The 17,382-nt window shown below is 41.8% G+C and overlaps 1 protein-coding gene across 2 annotated transcripts in view; it reads left to right on the top strand.

The window, feature by feature from the left end:
• The window catches only part of kalrna (kalirin RhoGEF kinase a), a 408,274-nt gene that overhangs the window by 178,186 nt on the left and 212,706 nt on the right, over positions 1 to 17,382 (top strand). For both annotated transcript variants that reach the window (XM_060929989.1, XM_060929988.1), the window contains exons 4-5: positions 1,696 to 1,888; positions 5,317 to 5,829. In XM_060929989.1, the coding sequence (XP_060785972.1) occupies positions 1,696 to 1,888; positions 5,317 to 5,829 (706 nt within the window). The remainder of the gene's footprint in view (positions 1 to 1,695; positions 1,889 to 5,316; positions 5,830 to 17,382) is intronic.

The raw sequence follows: 17,382 nt of genomic DNA on the forward strand, positions 1-17,382 counted from the left end.
ACCGGAGAACCCGGAGGAAACCCACGCGGACACGGGGAGAACATGCAAACTCCACACAGAAAGGCCCTCGCCGGCCACGGGGCTCGAACCCGGACCGTCTTGCTGTGAGGCGACAGCGCTAACCACTACACCACCGTGCCGCCCAGTACTGGACTTAAGTACACTTTTTGAGTATCTGTACTTTACTTGAGTATTTTTTTGGAAACTTATAACTTTAACTTCACTACATTTGAAAGACAAATATCGTACTTTTCACTCCACTACATTTCTATCAAGGTCCTCGTTACTCGTTATGATGAAGCAGGTTTGAAAGTGGATGTTTTTTTTTTCTTTTCTAAAACGTGATTGGATTTTTTCGCAGGTGACCCTGAGAAGTCTGTCAGTAATCACTAGGGTTATGTCATCTCCATCGACTGTATAAAATCAAGTTCAATGATTTCTCAACAGCGTTATTTGAACTCAATCAATTGATGGCAGACTGGAAGGAGGCGGTTCTTCTGGAGAATACACGCACCCATGGCCATACCTGGAACCCATGTTTCAGTTTTCTGAAAGGATTAAAGTTTCGTTTCGTTTTAAATGTTTGCTTTGTTTGTCGAAAATGAACCACATCATGGCCTACAAAAACTCGCCATCCGACCTGCGGAAGCATATTGAGGTATATAAACGTTTTATTCCAAGAGAAAGCTTGTAATGAAGTTGTCTGTGCTTTTAGAGCTAGCGGTAACGTTGCAATAGCTATGCAGTCTGGTTAGTCAAATGACTTTCTATGGATTTGCCCACCAAGTTGCCATCGCCTTGTCCACGGCTAACGTTTACACATAGCTAGTTAACTTGGACACTGTTAACAGAGTTACGCTAACATGAATAATGTTAACTTATCTGAAGTCCTTTGAGAAATATGTTTTAGTATAATCTTGCCAAATAAACAGAATGTAGAAATCTTTCTTTTCTAGTAACGTTAGCTACCCAATATGAGTTAGAGTTTAAAAAGAGTTTGCTAGCATGTCAGGTGGCGTTTCACTGACTAGCTAGCTTAATGTTAAATCACCATGATGCACAGCATATATTCATTTTGAGAATTCACAGAATAATCCAGTAGGTTGCTTCAGAGGCATGAGGTATTATAAGCATTGTGGCAATACTACAACAATGCGTTGACAGAAAATGTACTTTTAATACTTAAGTGTTTTTAAAAGCAAGTACTTTAGTACTTTAACTTAAGTAAAAATTTGACTGTACAACTTTCACTTGTATCAGAGTAACATTTGACCAGTGGAATCTGTATTTTGACTTACTGTAAGTAATGAAGTTGGGTACTTTGTCCACCCCTGGATTTGTGTAATTTCTCTATATGTGAAAATGTTCTGATTATAACTTGAATTTAATTCTGTTCTGCTCTTCAGAGAATGGGTCAACAGATCATTGTCTTATGAATTGATCCTTTATTCACATGATTATACCATCTAATAGCTCTCCATCTACATCTTTTTCTTTCACTTTTTTTCTTTGACTATTAAAGCTATTAATTTACCTAATTAGGCTGTGGAGAATTAAACAGTGGTCTGCTGGAGTAGCCTGTTAGATTTTAATTCATATCGATGTTCACATCTCTCTCTCTCTCTCTCTCTCTCTCTCTCTCTTCCCCCCTCCATCTCTCTATCACTCGCTTGCTCACTCGCTCTCTCTTCTTAGTGAGGATGTGTGTAAGCGAGGTTTCACCGTGATCATTGACATGCGCGGCTCTAAGTGGGACCTGATTAAGCCGTTATTGAAGACCCTGCAGGAAGCATTCCCGGCTGAGATCTGTGTTGCTCTCATCATCAAACCTGACAACTTCTGGCAGAAGCAGAAGACCAATTTTGGCAGTGCCAAGTTCACCTTTGAGGTACTGAAAGGCACAACTGAACACCAGGGCTCTGAATTCTTTGCATAAAACGGCTATATTTTTAAGATGTTTACCATGCCATAGATCCTATATGCTAAGTCAATAAAAGGATTCATTTTCCAGATTGGAAAAATATTTTACACTTTCTATTGAAAGTCTTTTTGTTTTTGACTAGTGATGCATCAGTCCCTTTTTTTTTTCTTTTTGGTACTCTTCAACACCAATACCTGTAATGATACAGTAATAACCTCCTTAGTATTCATCAATCTGGGGCATCATGGAGCATTTCCTTTAGCTCTGTTTATGTTAGCTACTGCAGTGTGGTACTAGCAATGAACTCAATATTCTAAGATTTATGTTTAAGATCCATCCATCCATTATCTGTAGCCGCTTATCTTATACAGGGTCGCAGTCAAGCTGGAGCCTATCCCAGAGAGGCGGGGTACACCCTGGACAAGTCACCAAATCATCGCTGGGCTTCCACAGATACCCCTTTTCCACCAAATCAGTTCCAGGGCTGGTTCGAGACCAGTGTTGGTGCTGGTTCACAACTCGTTCAACTTGCGAGCCAGCTGAGAACCAGTTTGCTTTTCCATAGCTCACGGTGCTAAGCGAAGCCACGTCATTACGTCGCTGTATACGTCAGTTACGTCACTGTATACGTCATTACGTCGCTGTATACGTCAGTTACGTCGCTACGTTTGCATAAACCTTGGCGCGAATATCGAAGCAAAAACAACGCGGAAGAAGCAGCAGCAGCAACAACAACAATAATAATAATGGATGACTTCGCGTTTGTACAGCTGCTGCTTCTCGTCGCTTAAAAATGGCGACCTTTCGCGGTCTTCTTGTTATTGTTGTTGGTCTTAACAACTCCGCCCCCCCGCTGACGTAAGCGGTTCTTTCCTCTGGCCCAGCAAAGAGCTGGTGCTAGCCTGGAGCCGGTTTTTCTGGCCCCAAAGCCAGTTCTTTGTCAGTGGAAACAGAAAACCCGGTTCCAAACTAAGCACTGGCCCTGAACCAGCCCTGGAACTGCTTTGGTGGAAAAGGGGCAATAGAGACAAACAACCATTCACACTCACATTCACACCTACGGTCAATTTAGAGCCACCAATTAGCCTAACCTGCATGTCTTTGGACTGTGGGGGAAACCGGAGCACCCGGAGGAAACCCACGCAGACACGGGGAGTACATGCAAACTCCGCACAGAAAGGCCCCCGTTGGCCGCTGGGCTCGAACCCAGAACCTTCTTGCTGTGAGGCAACAGTGCTAACCGCTACACCACTGTGCCGCCCTATGTTTAAGATGTTAAAGTGTTTAAACAGTATCTTTAATAGAGAGCACGAGGGTGGCCGATCAGTACGTGTAGAGCAATATCAGTGAGCTTAGTCTTTAAAAATTAACACAAGGTGCTGTGAATTGTCTTTACTTGCAAGCAAATTGTAGACCCTGACAAAATGAGGTGTACATGTCCCAGTGCGCAGTTCTTGCACACCTGACTTGCTCGCATACATGACAGATTCTCTGGATGCTTGCTTCATTGTTCCATGCTCACAGATTCGCTTATGAGCATGCAATTTACAGCATCAATGAGCAACTCAATGATACTGATGTGTGTGCTCAGGTCAGCCAGCTTCACATTCTATATTAAAGTGCATATCCTGGACCAATTTCGTTTTTTTTTTTAAATATGAAAGTATGTCCCTTTACACACTCATCCAGAAGGGTAATTTTGCACAAGGCCATCTGTCTACAGCAGAAAAAAATAAAATAACAAAACGCGTCTGGAAAAATCCCAAGGGAGTCTGGAGCCAGATTTGTGACGTCACCTGCGGAAGCGCCAGCAGGCTGCGCGAGCTTTGCACGGTTTCAGTGCACAGCCTGTGTAGACCAAGCGCTCCTATTTCTCTCTCATTGTCCGGTCTTTTGGAAAACGATGAGTACTAATCCCATCAAGATCGGTGTTGCTACACCCTCCTACGATACATCTGTTAACCATTTTAATAATTACGGTACGTGATAACGTTGAAGAAGTTTGCAGAAAACCATCGGGTCGTTTTCTCATAAACAAACCAGCGCTGACGTAGGATTCAGAGGGAGGCGTCCCGCACGCGATGTCATGAAAATCAATGTTTGCCTGGAAATCCAAATGGCAAGTTTTTTCAGAGGCGGACCAATTCGCCTCAAATGGCTTGATTTCAACTGAATTTTTCTGGTTGCGCAAGGTAAAAAAATTGCACAAAATGCAAAATGTGACAGATATTTGACCAAAGTTTAATATAAAATAGGAGAATTACATTGATCTTGCTCCTGAATTTACCCAAGATGTGCCCTTTAAAGTTACTACGTAAACACCACAAGATGTTTTGTCAGGCTACACACATTGTAAGAGATGCTGGATTCGGCCCTCTTGATATTTTCACAGATTACAATTTGCAGTCTGTTTTAGTTTGCTCATTAATCATGAGATACATTCAGATCGCATTGACTTTGTGTCATCTGTTCATTAGCATGGCAACATGCACTAGGTTAGTATCGGAGCATTTTTTTACGTGACTGACTCGAATGTTTGTCATAATAATCTAATTTTTCAGTTTGATTTTTTTCAGACTGACTCGAAACAGCATGCTGGTTATCAACTCAAATCTGTACGGATCTTGTCAATAGCTGATGAATCACTGTTTTGTGAAAACAGTAAATGCAGGAAGCATATAAAATAGTCACAGGTATTCATAGTTGCAGTGCAGCTCCTTAGTGGAGGAAAACTTGGCAGTAAAGTACTAACACAACTGGATGGGCAAGGAATAACATTTATTTCTTTTGCGTGTGTCAACACATACGGTGGCACAATCAGCAGCTGTGGCAGCTCCGTGTTTATTTATTTTTTTACAATATTTTTTGGGGCTTTTTTCACCTTTATTGGATAGGACAGTGTAGAGACAGGAAATGAGCAGGAGATGGGGAGGGATTGGGGAACAACCTCAGGTCGGAATCGAACCCAGGTCCCTAGATTTATGGTATGGCACCTTATCCACGACGCCCCTAGCGCTGTGTTTATTTTGCTGTAGCTGGCTACAAGCACCAACTTGTTTTTAGAGTTGAGTTTCAGTTCAGTCAGAAGGCACAAGTTGAGGAATGTGTGATCCCTAGGCGCGAGTATGTGATACCCATCGTTTAGCCTGTGGTTCCCAGTTATTCAATGTGCATTCACCAGTTATTTAAAGTGCATTCCCCAATTTTTTAGTCACTATGCAAATCTATAGAAAACAGCAAGGGTGTGACACCCAATCTGTTGGTATTTTTAAAGTTTTAAAGTACAGTGGATCCAGGGCTTTAGTCATCCCACATATATTTCTCTAAGAGCAATCACCAGAATTCATATTCCTGTAATAACCTCACCACTCTGTCTTTCTCTCTGCTGCTGTTAGACGAGCATGGTGTCAGTGGAGGGTTTGACCAAGCTTGTGGACCCATCTCAGTTAACAGACGATTTTGAGGGTTCTCTGGAATACAATCACGAGGAGTGGATGGAACTACGAGTGGCACTGGAAGAGTTCCTGGGCAGCGCAGTGCACCTCCTCTCACGGCTGGAGGAGCTGCAGGAGCAGCTGGCTAAGAAGGAGTTCCCAGTGGATGTGGAGGGCTCACGCAAGCTTATTGAGGAACATACACAGCTGAAGAAAAAGGTGATGAAGGCTCCTGTGGAGGACCTGGATCGAGAAGGCCAGAGGCTGCTGCAGTGTATCCGCTCCAGTGATGGTTACTCTGGCAGAAACTGCATCTCAGGCAGTGCAGACTTTCAGAGCGTGGTGCCTAAAATCGCCAGCCTGCTTGATAAGCTGCATAGCACTAGGCAGCACCTGCACCAGATGTGGCACATGAGGAAACTGAAGTTGGATCAGTGTTTTCAGCTGCGACTCTTTGAACAGGATGCTGAGAAGGTGAGCGAGCTTTGTGCAGTTTATGTTTTCAGGAGCTTTCCTGCTTTGGACAAGGATATAAGATAAGATAAGATAAGATAAGATAAGATAAGATAAGATAAGATAAGTCTTTATTGTCATTGTCACTTTTTCAAAGGTACAACAAAATTGAAGGTGCTGTTGACTCATTATGAGTTATAGAAAAAATCAAAACAAATAAAGTATAAAAATAAATCGTAAAGTACACAGAATTGCACTGATAAAATAGTATAAACAGAATTGTATTGGTTCTGTATGTACACAGATTGCACTGATAAGAATATATATATATATATATATATATACACACACACACACACACATACACACACACACACACACACATACACACTAATATATATATATATATATATATATATATATATATATATATATATATATATATATATATATATATATATATATATATATATATACAACCCCAATTCCAAAAAAGCTGAGACACTGTGTAAAACACAAGTAAAAACAGAATGTGAAGATTTGCGAATCATGGAAATTCAAATGCTGAAACTGAGAAATTTTATTTGAATTTGATGTCAGCAACACATTTCAAAAAAAGTTGGGACAGGGGCAACAAAAAACTAAAAAAGTTGTGTAGTGCTAAAAAAACCCAAATTTGGTTAATTGGCAACAAGTCAGTAACATGATTGGGTATAAAAAAGAGCATCCCAGAAAGGCGGAGTTTCTCAGAAGTAAAGATGGGGCGGGGTTCACCGCTCTGTGAAAGACTGTGTGGGCAATCAGTGCAACAATTTAAGAATAATGTTCCTCAATGTAAAATTGCAAAGAATTTGGGGATCACATCATCTATGGTACATAATATCATGAAAAGATTCAGAGAGTCTGGAGAAATCTCTGTATGCAAGAGACAAGGCTGAAAACTGACAGTGGATGCCTGTGATCTTCAGCCCCTCAGGAGACACTGCATTAAAAGCAGACACGTGTCTGTTGTGGAAATCACTGTATGGGCTCAGGAACACTTCAGAACACCATCGTGTGTGAAAACAGTTCATTACTGCATCCAGAAATGCAAGTTAAAACCAGATATAAACAATATCCAGAAACACCACCACCTTCTCTGGACCCGAGCTCTTTTACGATGGACTGAGGCGAAGTGGAAAATTGTCCCAAGGTCTGATGAATCAAAAGTAGAAATTCTTTTTAGAAATCATGGACACCACGTCCTCCAGGCTCAAGAGGAGAGGGACCATCCGGCTTGTTATCAGTGTGCAGTTCAAAACCAGCATCTGTGAGGGTATGAGGGTGCATTAGTGCACATGACATGGGTAGCTTATACATCTGGGAAGGCATCATTAATGCTGAATGATATAAACACATTTCAGAGCAATATGCTGCCATCCAGACAAAATCTTTTTCAGGGAAGGCCTTCCTTCTTTCAGCAAGACAATGCCAAACTGCTTTCTGCACATATTAAAACTGCATGGCTCCAGAGTCCAGGTGCTAAACTGGCCTGCCTGCAGTCCAGAGCTATCTCTTATTTAAAACATTCAGTGCATTATGAAGAGCAAAATTTGACAAAGGAGACCCCGAACTGTTGAGCAACTGAAATTGTATATCAGGCAAGAATGGGACAACATTTTTCTTTTAGAACTACAGCAATATTGGTCTCCTCAGTTCCCAAATATTTACAGAGTGTTGTTAAAAGCGACACAGTAGTAAACATGCCCCTGTCCCAACTTTTTCGAAACGTGATGCTGACATCAAATTCAAAATGAGCATAAAAAAAACAATAAAATTTCTCAATTTCAACATTTGATATGTTGTCTTTGTACTATTTTCAATGAAATATAGGGTTTCCATGATTTGCAAATTTTTGTGTTCTGTTTTGATTTCCAGTTCATACAGCATCCCAACTTTTTTGGAATTAGGGTTGTGTATATATTATATACACACACACATATACATATATAGCACAGGATCAGATGATAAATGAGTAAAGATGATGCTCTACACAGAACCCTTACCAAGTAACAAAACTATTACATATGATTTACACATTCATGCAGATATAACAGCAGAATTTTGTTATAATAAAGGTAAATATATATATAAATATATAGGCATTTTTCATACAAAATACATCGAGGATCTGAGTGACATATTTTCCGATAATTCACTCTGATGACGTCACTCCCAGTGTTTTCCTGCTGACTAGACACGCATTGTCAAAATGACGAACCGGTTCAACATTAAAATTATTTTGATTAACTTACATTTTTTTTGTGGATGTGTCCATATAATATAAAGAACATGGCGTGAAGATATGAAGTTTATCTTCTCATATTGAAAATATTTACAGGCAGAAATGCCTCACAGGTCTCAACATCAACCTGTCACCCCCTTAAACAAGCAATCAAACAAACACACACACAAACAAACAAGAACACAGAACAGAGAATGTGCAAAGAATGCAGAAGCACAAATAAAGATTTCAAATTTACATATTTGTTTTAAAGCTGACATATTATACCTCTTTTTCATAAGTTCACGCAGTTCCTTGAGGTCTGAATGAAATGTCTGTGGCATACTTTGGTCAAAATACCACAAGCATAAAGCATCATAGCGCCCTTCTCACCCTGTCTAAACAGCCCTGCTCAAAATGGCTGATTTGAGTGTATGTTCCATTAGCACTAGAATTCTGGAGGGCTGCAAGAATCTTTGAGTGCAGGTCAGTTTGAGTGAAGCAGCACCTGAAAAAGAGAAAAAAAAACCTGTGTGCATGTGCTTGACACAAGCGCGATACGTAGACACAAGCGTAATATGCAGAATGTGTAACATTCAAGAGAGACATGAATATTCATGTCATAAATATTCATTTTCAAAGGCAGTTCTCAAGCTATGAATGGAGATACTCAGATGAGGGGGTGGCATAAATCTAATGAGCTCCCTTTGTGACAAAGAAAGGGGAGCCAAACCTGAACAGCTTGTTGAAGCATATGTTTCCTGATCTAGGCAGTCCAAAAGAAAGTGACTGGGTTATCATATTTCAGAGTTTGTAGGTTGGTAGGCACTCCAGATACCCAAATGTGTGTGTACAAGCACTGAAAAGATGAGTTTTTCATAAAATATCCCCTTTAATGAATATGCTATTTTTGGTGTTTCTACTCAAAAAAGGTTATTTACATTAGAAAATCTCTGTAGCTCTAAATAGCAAGGCATTTCTTGAAAACATAATTTAATATTATAACAGTAGCTGTGTTGTTTTTTTGGCTTATTAAATTCAAAAGAGAGAGAAAAAAGAGCAGCTTGTGAGGGAACTACTTTCTAACTGCTATAATGTAACTGATAACATGAGCTAATATGTCTCACCTATATTGCATAACATTCTGTATAACTATCTCATCTCATTATCTCTAGCCACTTTATCCTGTTCTACAGGGTCGCAGGCAAGCTGGAGCCTATCCCAGCTGACTATGGGCGAAAGGCGGGGTACACCCTGGACAAGTCACCAGGTCATCACAGGGCTGACACATAGACACAGACAACCATTCACATTCATGGTCAATTTAGAGTCACCAGTTAACCTAACCTGCATGTCTTTGGGGGAAACCGGAGCACCCGGAGGAAACCCATGCGGACACGGGGAGAACATGCAAACTCCACACAGAAAGGCCCTCGCCAGCCACGGGGCTCGAACCTGGACCTTCTTGCTGTGAGGCGACAGCGTTAACCACTACACCACCGTGCCGCCCCCATTAACAACATGCCCTATCGTGTTTTATTACTTACATAGCTACATCTACTTTGTGTGTGACGTAATTTACGCAATACATCTTTGATATCACCTGCAACGTCTCCTCTAACTGCACACACATTTGTTTTTTAGATTCCACATGCAAATTATTGCTCTTTATTCGCAATCTTAGTAAACCAGGGGCTTTGGTAAATCTCTAGTGAATCAAGCTTTCAGTTCCACTGATTTGAAAATACAGCTGTTCATGTTCATTTTCACTCCAGAATGAAGACAAGGAAAAGAGGAGGAAATTTTGAAAGGACTCGAAAGGGAAACTGTTCTTTTCTGGCTGACACCGGATTATAAATCATTACATTACACAGCTGTAGAAGAGTAAAGTCAAACAGTACTCAGTGTGTTAAATGGATGAGTATACTGTGAATCAAAGTCCTGGAATAAGCACAGGACACATGCTTGTACATACATGTCAACCTTTGGTCAATCCAACCTGTATAACCAACCTCCAAAATCCATATTTCCCTTATAAAATCCTTATAAGATGCAAATTAAAATAATTTACCTAAAATTTGAATGATAATTAACAATGATATATCCAAGTTACTTTTTATTCAATATTAATAACAATAAACCTTCAGAATGAATACAAAGCTCCAATGTTTGACAAAAACACAAAGTTTCACTCTAATGTTCTGAATTGTACTCCATGACAGCTTTTTTAGCAGTTTGCACCAATACCTCACTAGGCTGCATGTCACAGCAAGTGTCTGTGTTGATCTTGCCGGAGTGCCCATTCAGAATCTTTTCAGTCGCTAGTGAAAGTCACTCAGGTGGAAATACGCTTTTCAAACAAAATGTTACTTCCCGGTTGGCGGGATTCTCACAATGCGGTGTGCGCATGATCAAAAGTGGAACGAAGTCTCGCTACCACAAGATAACGCGCGATTTCATAAGACTCTTTACTGGCTGTCTGTGGTGTACAGTACGTTTGTAAATGTTATGCGCTCTTTTATCATCGTGGGAATTGATTATAGCTCTAAATAAATATTGAAGTTTTTTTAAAGAATCCGTATAACTTTATTTGTACGCCCGTATACTACGTTTATGGAATAAAATCCGTATAAAATACGGACATTCCGTATAGGTTGACATGTATGTTAGATATGAGCATATACTCTATGCTTGAATCACACCAACACACAACAGTAGTTGGTCAAATCCTTTGAAAATCTTGCTTTTGTTTTACCCTGTTAATACTTTTTACAACCTCAGATCAGAAAAAGTTGGGAGTTGGGACGGTATGTTGAAACTGAAATTAAAATTGAAAACAATGATTTGGAATTAATCTTTGACCTGTATTGCACTCACAATATTTTATGGTCAAATTTTATTATTGTTTTTTTTTTCAAAATAAACACATTTCAATTTTGATTCTTGCAACACATTCAAAGAAATTTAGGATGATAAAGCATTTATCACTTTATAATGTTGCCATTCCTTCTCACAGTACTTAAAAGATGTTTAGGGACTGAAGACACCAGGTGATGAAGCATTTCAGGTGTTATTTTGTCCCATTTTTCCTGCAAACAGGTTTTAAGGTGTACAACAGTACAGGGTCGTCACTGTCATATTTTTCACTTCAGAATTCGCCACACATCCTCTATTGGGGACAGAGAGGAGAGGCACCCTCTTCTTCCACAGCCATGCCTTTGTAATGTGTGCAGAATGTGGTTTTGCATTGTCTTGTTGAAATATGCATGGGCATCCCTGGAAAAGATGTCGTCTTGAAATCTTAATGTACTTTTCTGCATTAATGCTGCCATAACAGAAGTGTAAGTTACCTTTGCCAAGGGCACTGATACAACCCCATGCCATGACAGATCCTGGCTTTTGGACTTGTTGCTGGCAACAAGTTGGATGGTTCTTTTCATCTTTGGTCCGGAGCACATGGTGTCCATTTCTTGCAGAAAAGACCTGGAATACTGATTTGTCTGACCACAATACACACTTCCACTGTGTGATGGTCCGTCCCAGATGCCTCTGAGCCCAAAGAAGTCAATGGCATTTCTGGACACAGTTAATATACGACTTCCTTTTTGCACAGTAAAGTTTTAACTGGTTTTTCTGGATGTAACTCCGTATTGTAATCCTTGACAAAGGTTGGCCAAAGTAATCCTGAGCCCATGTGGTTATATCAGCTATAGATGAATGATGGTTCTTGATGCAGTGCCATCTGAAGGATCGGAGATCACGGGTGTTCAACTTAGGCTTGAGCACTTGCCCTTTATGCACTGAAATTCCTCCAGATTCCTTTAATTGTTTAATGATATTATGCACGCTAGAGGGTGAAATATCCAAATCCCTTTGTATCTTCCTTTGAGAGACATTGGTTTTAAACATTTCAATAATTTTCTCACACATTTGTTGACAAACCTGAGATCCTCAGCCCATCTTTGCTCCTCAAAGACTAGGCCTTTCCTGGAGACTGATTTTGTTCCAAATCATGATTACAATCACCTGTTTCAATTTACAGCATTATTTAATTGTTTCACCTTATTATGAGACCTAAATTGTCCCCGTCCCAACTTTTTTCGGAATGTGTTGCAGGCCGGGGCGGCACGGTGGTGTAGTGGTTAGCGCTGTCGCCTCACAGCAAGAAGGTCCGGGTTCGACCCCCATGGCCGGCGAGGGCCTTTCTGTGTGGAGTTTGCATGTTCTCCTCGTGTCCGTGTGGGTTTCCTCCGGGTGCTCTGGGTTCCCCCACAGTCCAAAGACATGCAGGTTAGGTTAACTGGTGACTCTAAATTGACCGTAGGTGTGAATGGTTGTCTGTGTCTATTGGCCCTTTTCCACTACCCTTTTTCAGCTCACTTCAGCCCGACACGGCTCGCGTTTCGACTATCTAAGAACAGCACGACTCAGCTCGCTTCAGCCCTGCTTAGCACCCAAAACTCGCACGGTTTTGGAGTGGGGCTGAAGCGAGCCAAACCGAGCTGAGTGGGGCTAGGGGCGTGAGCAGACACTCCCCTGTGCACTGATTGGTGAGGAGGAGTGTCCTCACATGCCCACACACGCCCCGCGAGCACGCTGGGATCTGTAGACACCGTAAACCCGGAAGAAGTAGAATTACGAATTACGAGAATTATGAAGCCTTATGCGCCTCGCCTCATCTATACGCTCTTGCCAGTATCTGTTGGCGTTGTCGGTGACAACAAGCCACAGCACCAAGACCAGCAACACTAACGACTCCATGTCCTCCATGTTTATTGTTTACTCTCCGGGTTGTGAGACTACCGCATAAAAGCTCACTGATGTCACTGTTTGCGCCGCCTAACGACATCACGTGACGTCCACCCACTTTCGCTAACTCCACCCAATGTGTCCACCCACTTCCAGCCAGCACGGTTCAGCGCGGTTGTAGTCGAAATGCAACTCCAACAGCCCCACTCAGCTCGACTCAGCCCAACTCAGCACGGCACGGCTCAGCCCAACTCAGCCGCGTTGGTAGTGGAAAAGCGGCATATGTGTCAGCCCTGTGATGACCTGGCGACTTGTCCAGGGTGTACCCCGCCTTTCGCCCGTAGTCAGCTGGGATAGGCTCCAGCTTGCCTGCGACCCTGTAGCACAGGATAAAGCGGCTAGAGATAATGAGATGAGATGTTGCAGGCCTGTAATGCAGGAATGGATGCATATTCACAAATGAACTGAAGCTGACCAGACAAAACATGGAATATCTTGGGTTCATACTGTCTGCAACAAAATACAAATCAAAGTAAATTTAGAAATCACTGCTTTCTTGTTTATTTGCATTTTCCATACCGTCCCAACTTTTTCTGATTTGGGGTTATAATTGTCTCATTGTTTTCTTCTGAATTTTTTTTTTTTGTCAGTACCACACGGAATGAGTTTCTCCTCTCTCTGCAATGCTCTACAGCAGTTTAGTGGTGCACCTGTTCTTAGAAGTTGAAGCTCTTTTCATGCTACACTTATTACTTGGCACGTTTGGCGTTTAAAAAGGGGATTTTTTTTTCTTCGTTGGCTATTGTGAAACTCAACGCCTTTCACTGTAATCCCACTGAAGACTGCTTATATCTCCACAGTTCCAGATCAAAGACAGTAATAAAGGAGAGCAGAGTGGCTGCAGACTTTCATGTGTGTTCTTCTTTAAGAGTGTGGGCTCGGGGCTGACCTCACTCTGCCTCCTTCCTTCTCTCTGATTACTACATGTTTGATCTCCACTACTTTGGGTTGGAGATAATTCTCTTGACCTAAGGTAGATGCCTTTAGGGCTGGTCCGTAGAGCTGTTTTGAAGCCTTGCTCTGGAGTGGAAGATTTTCAATAAAGATGTGGTGTTGGGGAAATTGTTTGGCGGACAGACTGAAATGCCTTGGAGAAAGGTGCGTTTGCTGTGGTGATTAAATTTCTTTCAAGAACAATATGCGATTTGTAATCATGCTATGAATCTAGAGTCAAATGTTAAAACAAAGAACATTTTGTATGTTTTGAACTGATCAAAGCTAGAAGTTATTTGTTCATCATTGTGCCAAGCCTTGGTGTGTGAAGGAACACCAATCATAACAATCATAAGGCTAACTCACACTCCAGTCCTACTTTATCTTAATTAGATAATCTGTCGGGCGGCACGGTGGTGTAGTGGTTAGCGCTGTCGCCTCACAGCCAGAAGGTCCGGGTTCGAGCCCCGTGGCTGGCGAGGGCCTTTCTGTGCGGAGTTTGCATGTTCTCCGCGTGGGGGTGCTCTGGTTTCCCCCACAGTCCAAAGACATGCAGGTTAGGTTAACTGATGACTCTAAGGCTACGTTTACATTAGACCGTATCTGTCTCGTTTTCTTCGCGGATGCACTGTCCGTTTACATTAAAACGCCTGGAAACGCCGGGAAACGGGAATCCGCCAGCGTCCACGTATTCAATCCAGATCGTGTCAGCTCCGGTGCTGTGTAAACATTGAGAATACGCGGATACGCTGTGCTGAGCTCTAGCTGGCGTCTCATTGGACAACGTCACTGTGACATCCACCTTCCTGATTCGCTGGCGTTGGTCGTGACGCGACTGCTGAAAAACAGCGCGGACTTCCGCCTTGTATCACCTTTCATTAAAGAGTATAAAAGTATGAAAATACTGCAAATACTGATGCAAATACTGCCCATTGTGTAGTTATGATTGTCTTTAGGCTTGCCATCCTTCCACTTGCAAGTGCTAAGTGATATGCGCTGGGATCACACACACAGTGGCTCAGTCCTGAATCACAGCTTGTTCACTTCACTCGCGCGCTCTGTGAGCTGCGCAAGGCCGGAGTGCGCACCCTCCAGAGGGCACTCGCTGTTCAGGGCGGAGTGATTTGGAGCGCAGGATGCCTGCGGAGCCGAGCGTATCCGTGTATTGGCGTTGCTGTGTGCACGCAAATTGTGTATTGGTGTTGCTGTGTGCACACTAATCGTTTTAAAAACGTTAATCTGATGATCCGCTGATACGGTCTAATGTAAACATGGGCTAAATTGACCGTAGGTGTGAATGTGAGTGTGAATGGTTGTCTGTGTCTATGTATCAGCCCTGTGATGACCTGGCGACTTGTCCAGGGTGTACCCTGCCTTTCGTCTGTAGTCAGCTGGGATAGGCTCCAGCTTGCCTGCGACCCTGTAGAACAGGATAAAGCAGCTAGAGATAATGAGATGAGATAATCTGTCTATCTACTTTAATATAAGTGTAGGAAAGCCATGTGTATCAGTATGTCCTGAGGCTGATCAGTCTCTCTGTGGAAGCATCTTATGCAATGAAAATAATGAAGAAAGCTGAGAGATAATGCTTTTGTGGTCTAGAAATAATAATAATAATAATCATCATCATCATTCCACACTATTAATAACCTTAATTCACATTTTATTGGACTTAATTTCTATGTTAGCTCTTTAGGTCCTTGGTAGCATCAAGTGACTGCAGTTTATTGACAACTTTATTTCTTTTTTATTCCCTAATTAGTCTCATCACATCTCATTATCTCTAGCCACTTTATCCTTCTACAGGGTCGCAGGCAAGCTGAAGCCTATCCCAGCTGACTACGGGCAAAAGGCGGGGTACACCCTGGACAAGTCGCCAGGTCATCGCAGGGCTGACACATAGACACAGACAACCATTCACACTCACTTTAGAGTCACCAGTTAACCTAACCTGCATGTCTTTGGACTGTGGGGGAAACCGGAGCACCCGGAGGAAACCCACGCAGACATGGGGAGAACATGCGAACTCCACACAGAAAGGCCCTCGCCGGCCCCGGGGCTCGAACCCAGGACCTTCTTGCTGTGAGGCAACAGCGCTAACCACTACACCACCGTGCCGCCCCTCCCTAATTAGTGATGACTTAAATTCTACTTTAGATTATGAAGAACATACAGTCTTAGTAACTTAGCTTTAGTAGCTCTATAAACTGCAGTCACGTGATGCTACTTAGAACTTCAAGCTCTACTATGGAGACATACAATACTGTGCAAAAGTCTGAGACACCCTTTTTTTTCTTTCAAACTTTATTATAGATGTCTTTTTTATGACTTCTACATTATCGAGCCAGTACAAAAACATTTTAGAGTTCCAGACGTTCGTTTTCCAGCACGAAATTAAATGTTACAGGAAAAAAGTTTGTATCTGAGCAGCATATTCCATAAGAGACCACTTTTTGGATTAAAAAAGAAAACATAATGAAGGCTACTGGGTTTTGGTGCAAAATTAAGAAGCGAGTGTGACAGTCAAAGTGTCCAGAAGAACTGTGGCTGGTTCTGTAAGATGCTCAGTAAAACCTACAGCTCATTTCCTTATCAAACTGCACTCATTCTACCTGAGACTAATATATTTTTTTTTAAAGCAAAGGGTCGTCTCACACCAAATACTACCTTTGTTTCATTATTTACGGCTTACTGATTACTGTTTATAGTATTTTTTAATGTTGAAACATTTAATTTCATTATTTTTTAAGCCATTTTTGGTCTACGGTATTTCTTTGCATATGCCGAAGACTTTTGCACAGTACTGTAAGTCTAATAAAATGTAAATTTAGGTTCATAATTCATAATAATTCAATAGTTTGTATAACAAGGTTAATAAGTTGTTTCTTACACATTATCACAACTTATTCCATGGGTTTGTTGAATGCCTGATTCTGACTGGTCAGTTATGGCATTCTACAGTCTGTTATTTATGCATAACAGACAATTGCTATGGACTGTGTCATTAACAGAAGCAATAAAATAAAATTTAAATCAATAAAATATTTTTAAATTGATATTTGGTATCAAATTATGGATTTCTGTAGAAAGTAGGCATGCAATAAGCTGGATAATGTACAATGAGCTGGTTCACCCATCCATCCATCCATAGCCACTTATCCTATGCAGGGTCACAGGCAAGCTGGAGCCTATCCCAGCTGACTATGGGTGAGAGGCGGGGTACACCCTGGACAAGTTGCCAGGTCATCACAGGGCTGACACATAGAGACAAACAACCATTCACACTCACATTCACACCTACGGTCAATTTAGAACCACCAGTTAACCTAACCTGCATGTCTTTGGACTGTGGGGGAAACCAGAGCACCCGGAGGAAACCCACGCGGACACGGGGAGAACATGCAAACTCCGCACAGAAAGGCCCTCGCCGGCCACGGGGCTCGAACCCGGACCTTCTTGCTGTGAGGCGACAGCGCTAACCACTACACCACCATACCGCCCCAGTAAGCCGGTCATTATTACAAAATAAACCCGTTCAGAGTTATTCAAGACCACTCTGCTTTATGTCG

Source organism: Neoarius graeffei, chromosome 9, assembly GCF_027579695.1.
Source record: "Neoarius graeffei isolate fNeoGra1 chromosome 9, fNeoGra1.pri, whole genome shotgun sequence".
NCBI lineage: Eukaryota > Metazoa > Chordata > Actinopteri > Siluriformes > Ariidae > Neoarius > Neoarius graeffei.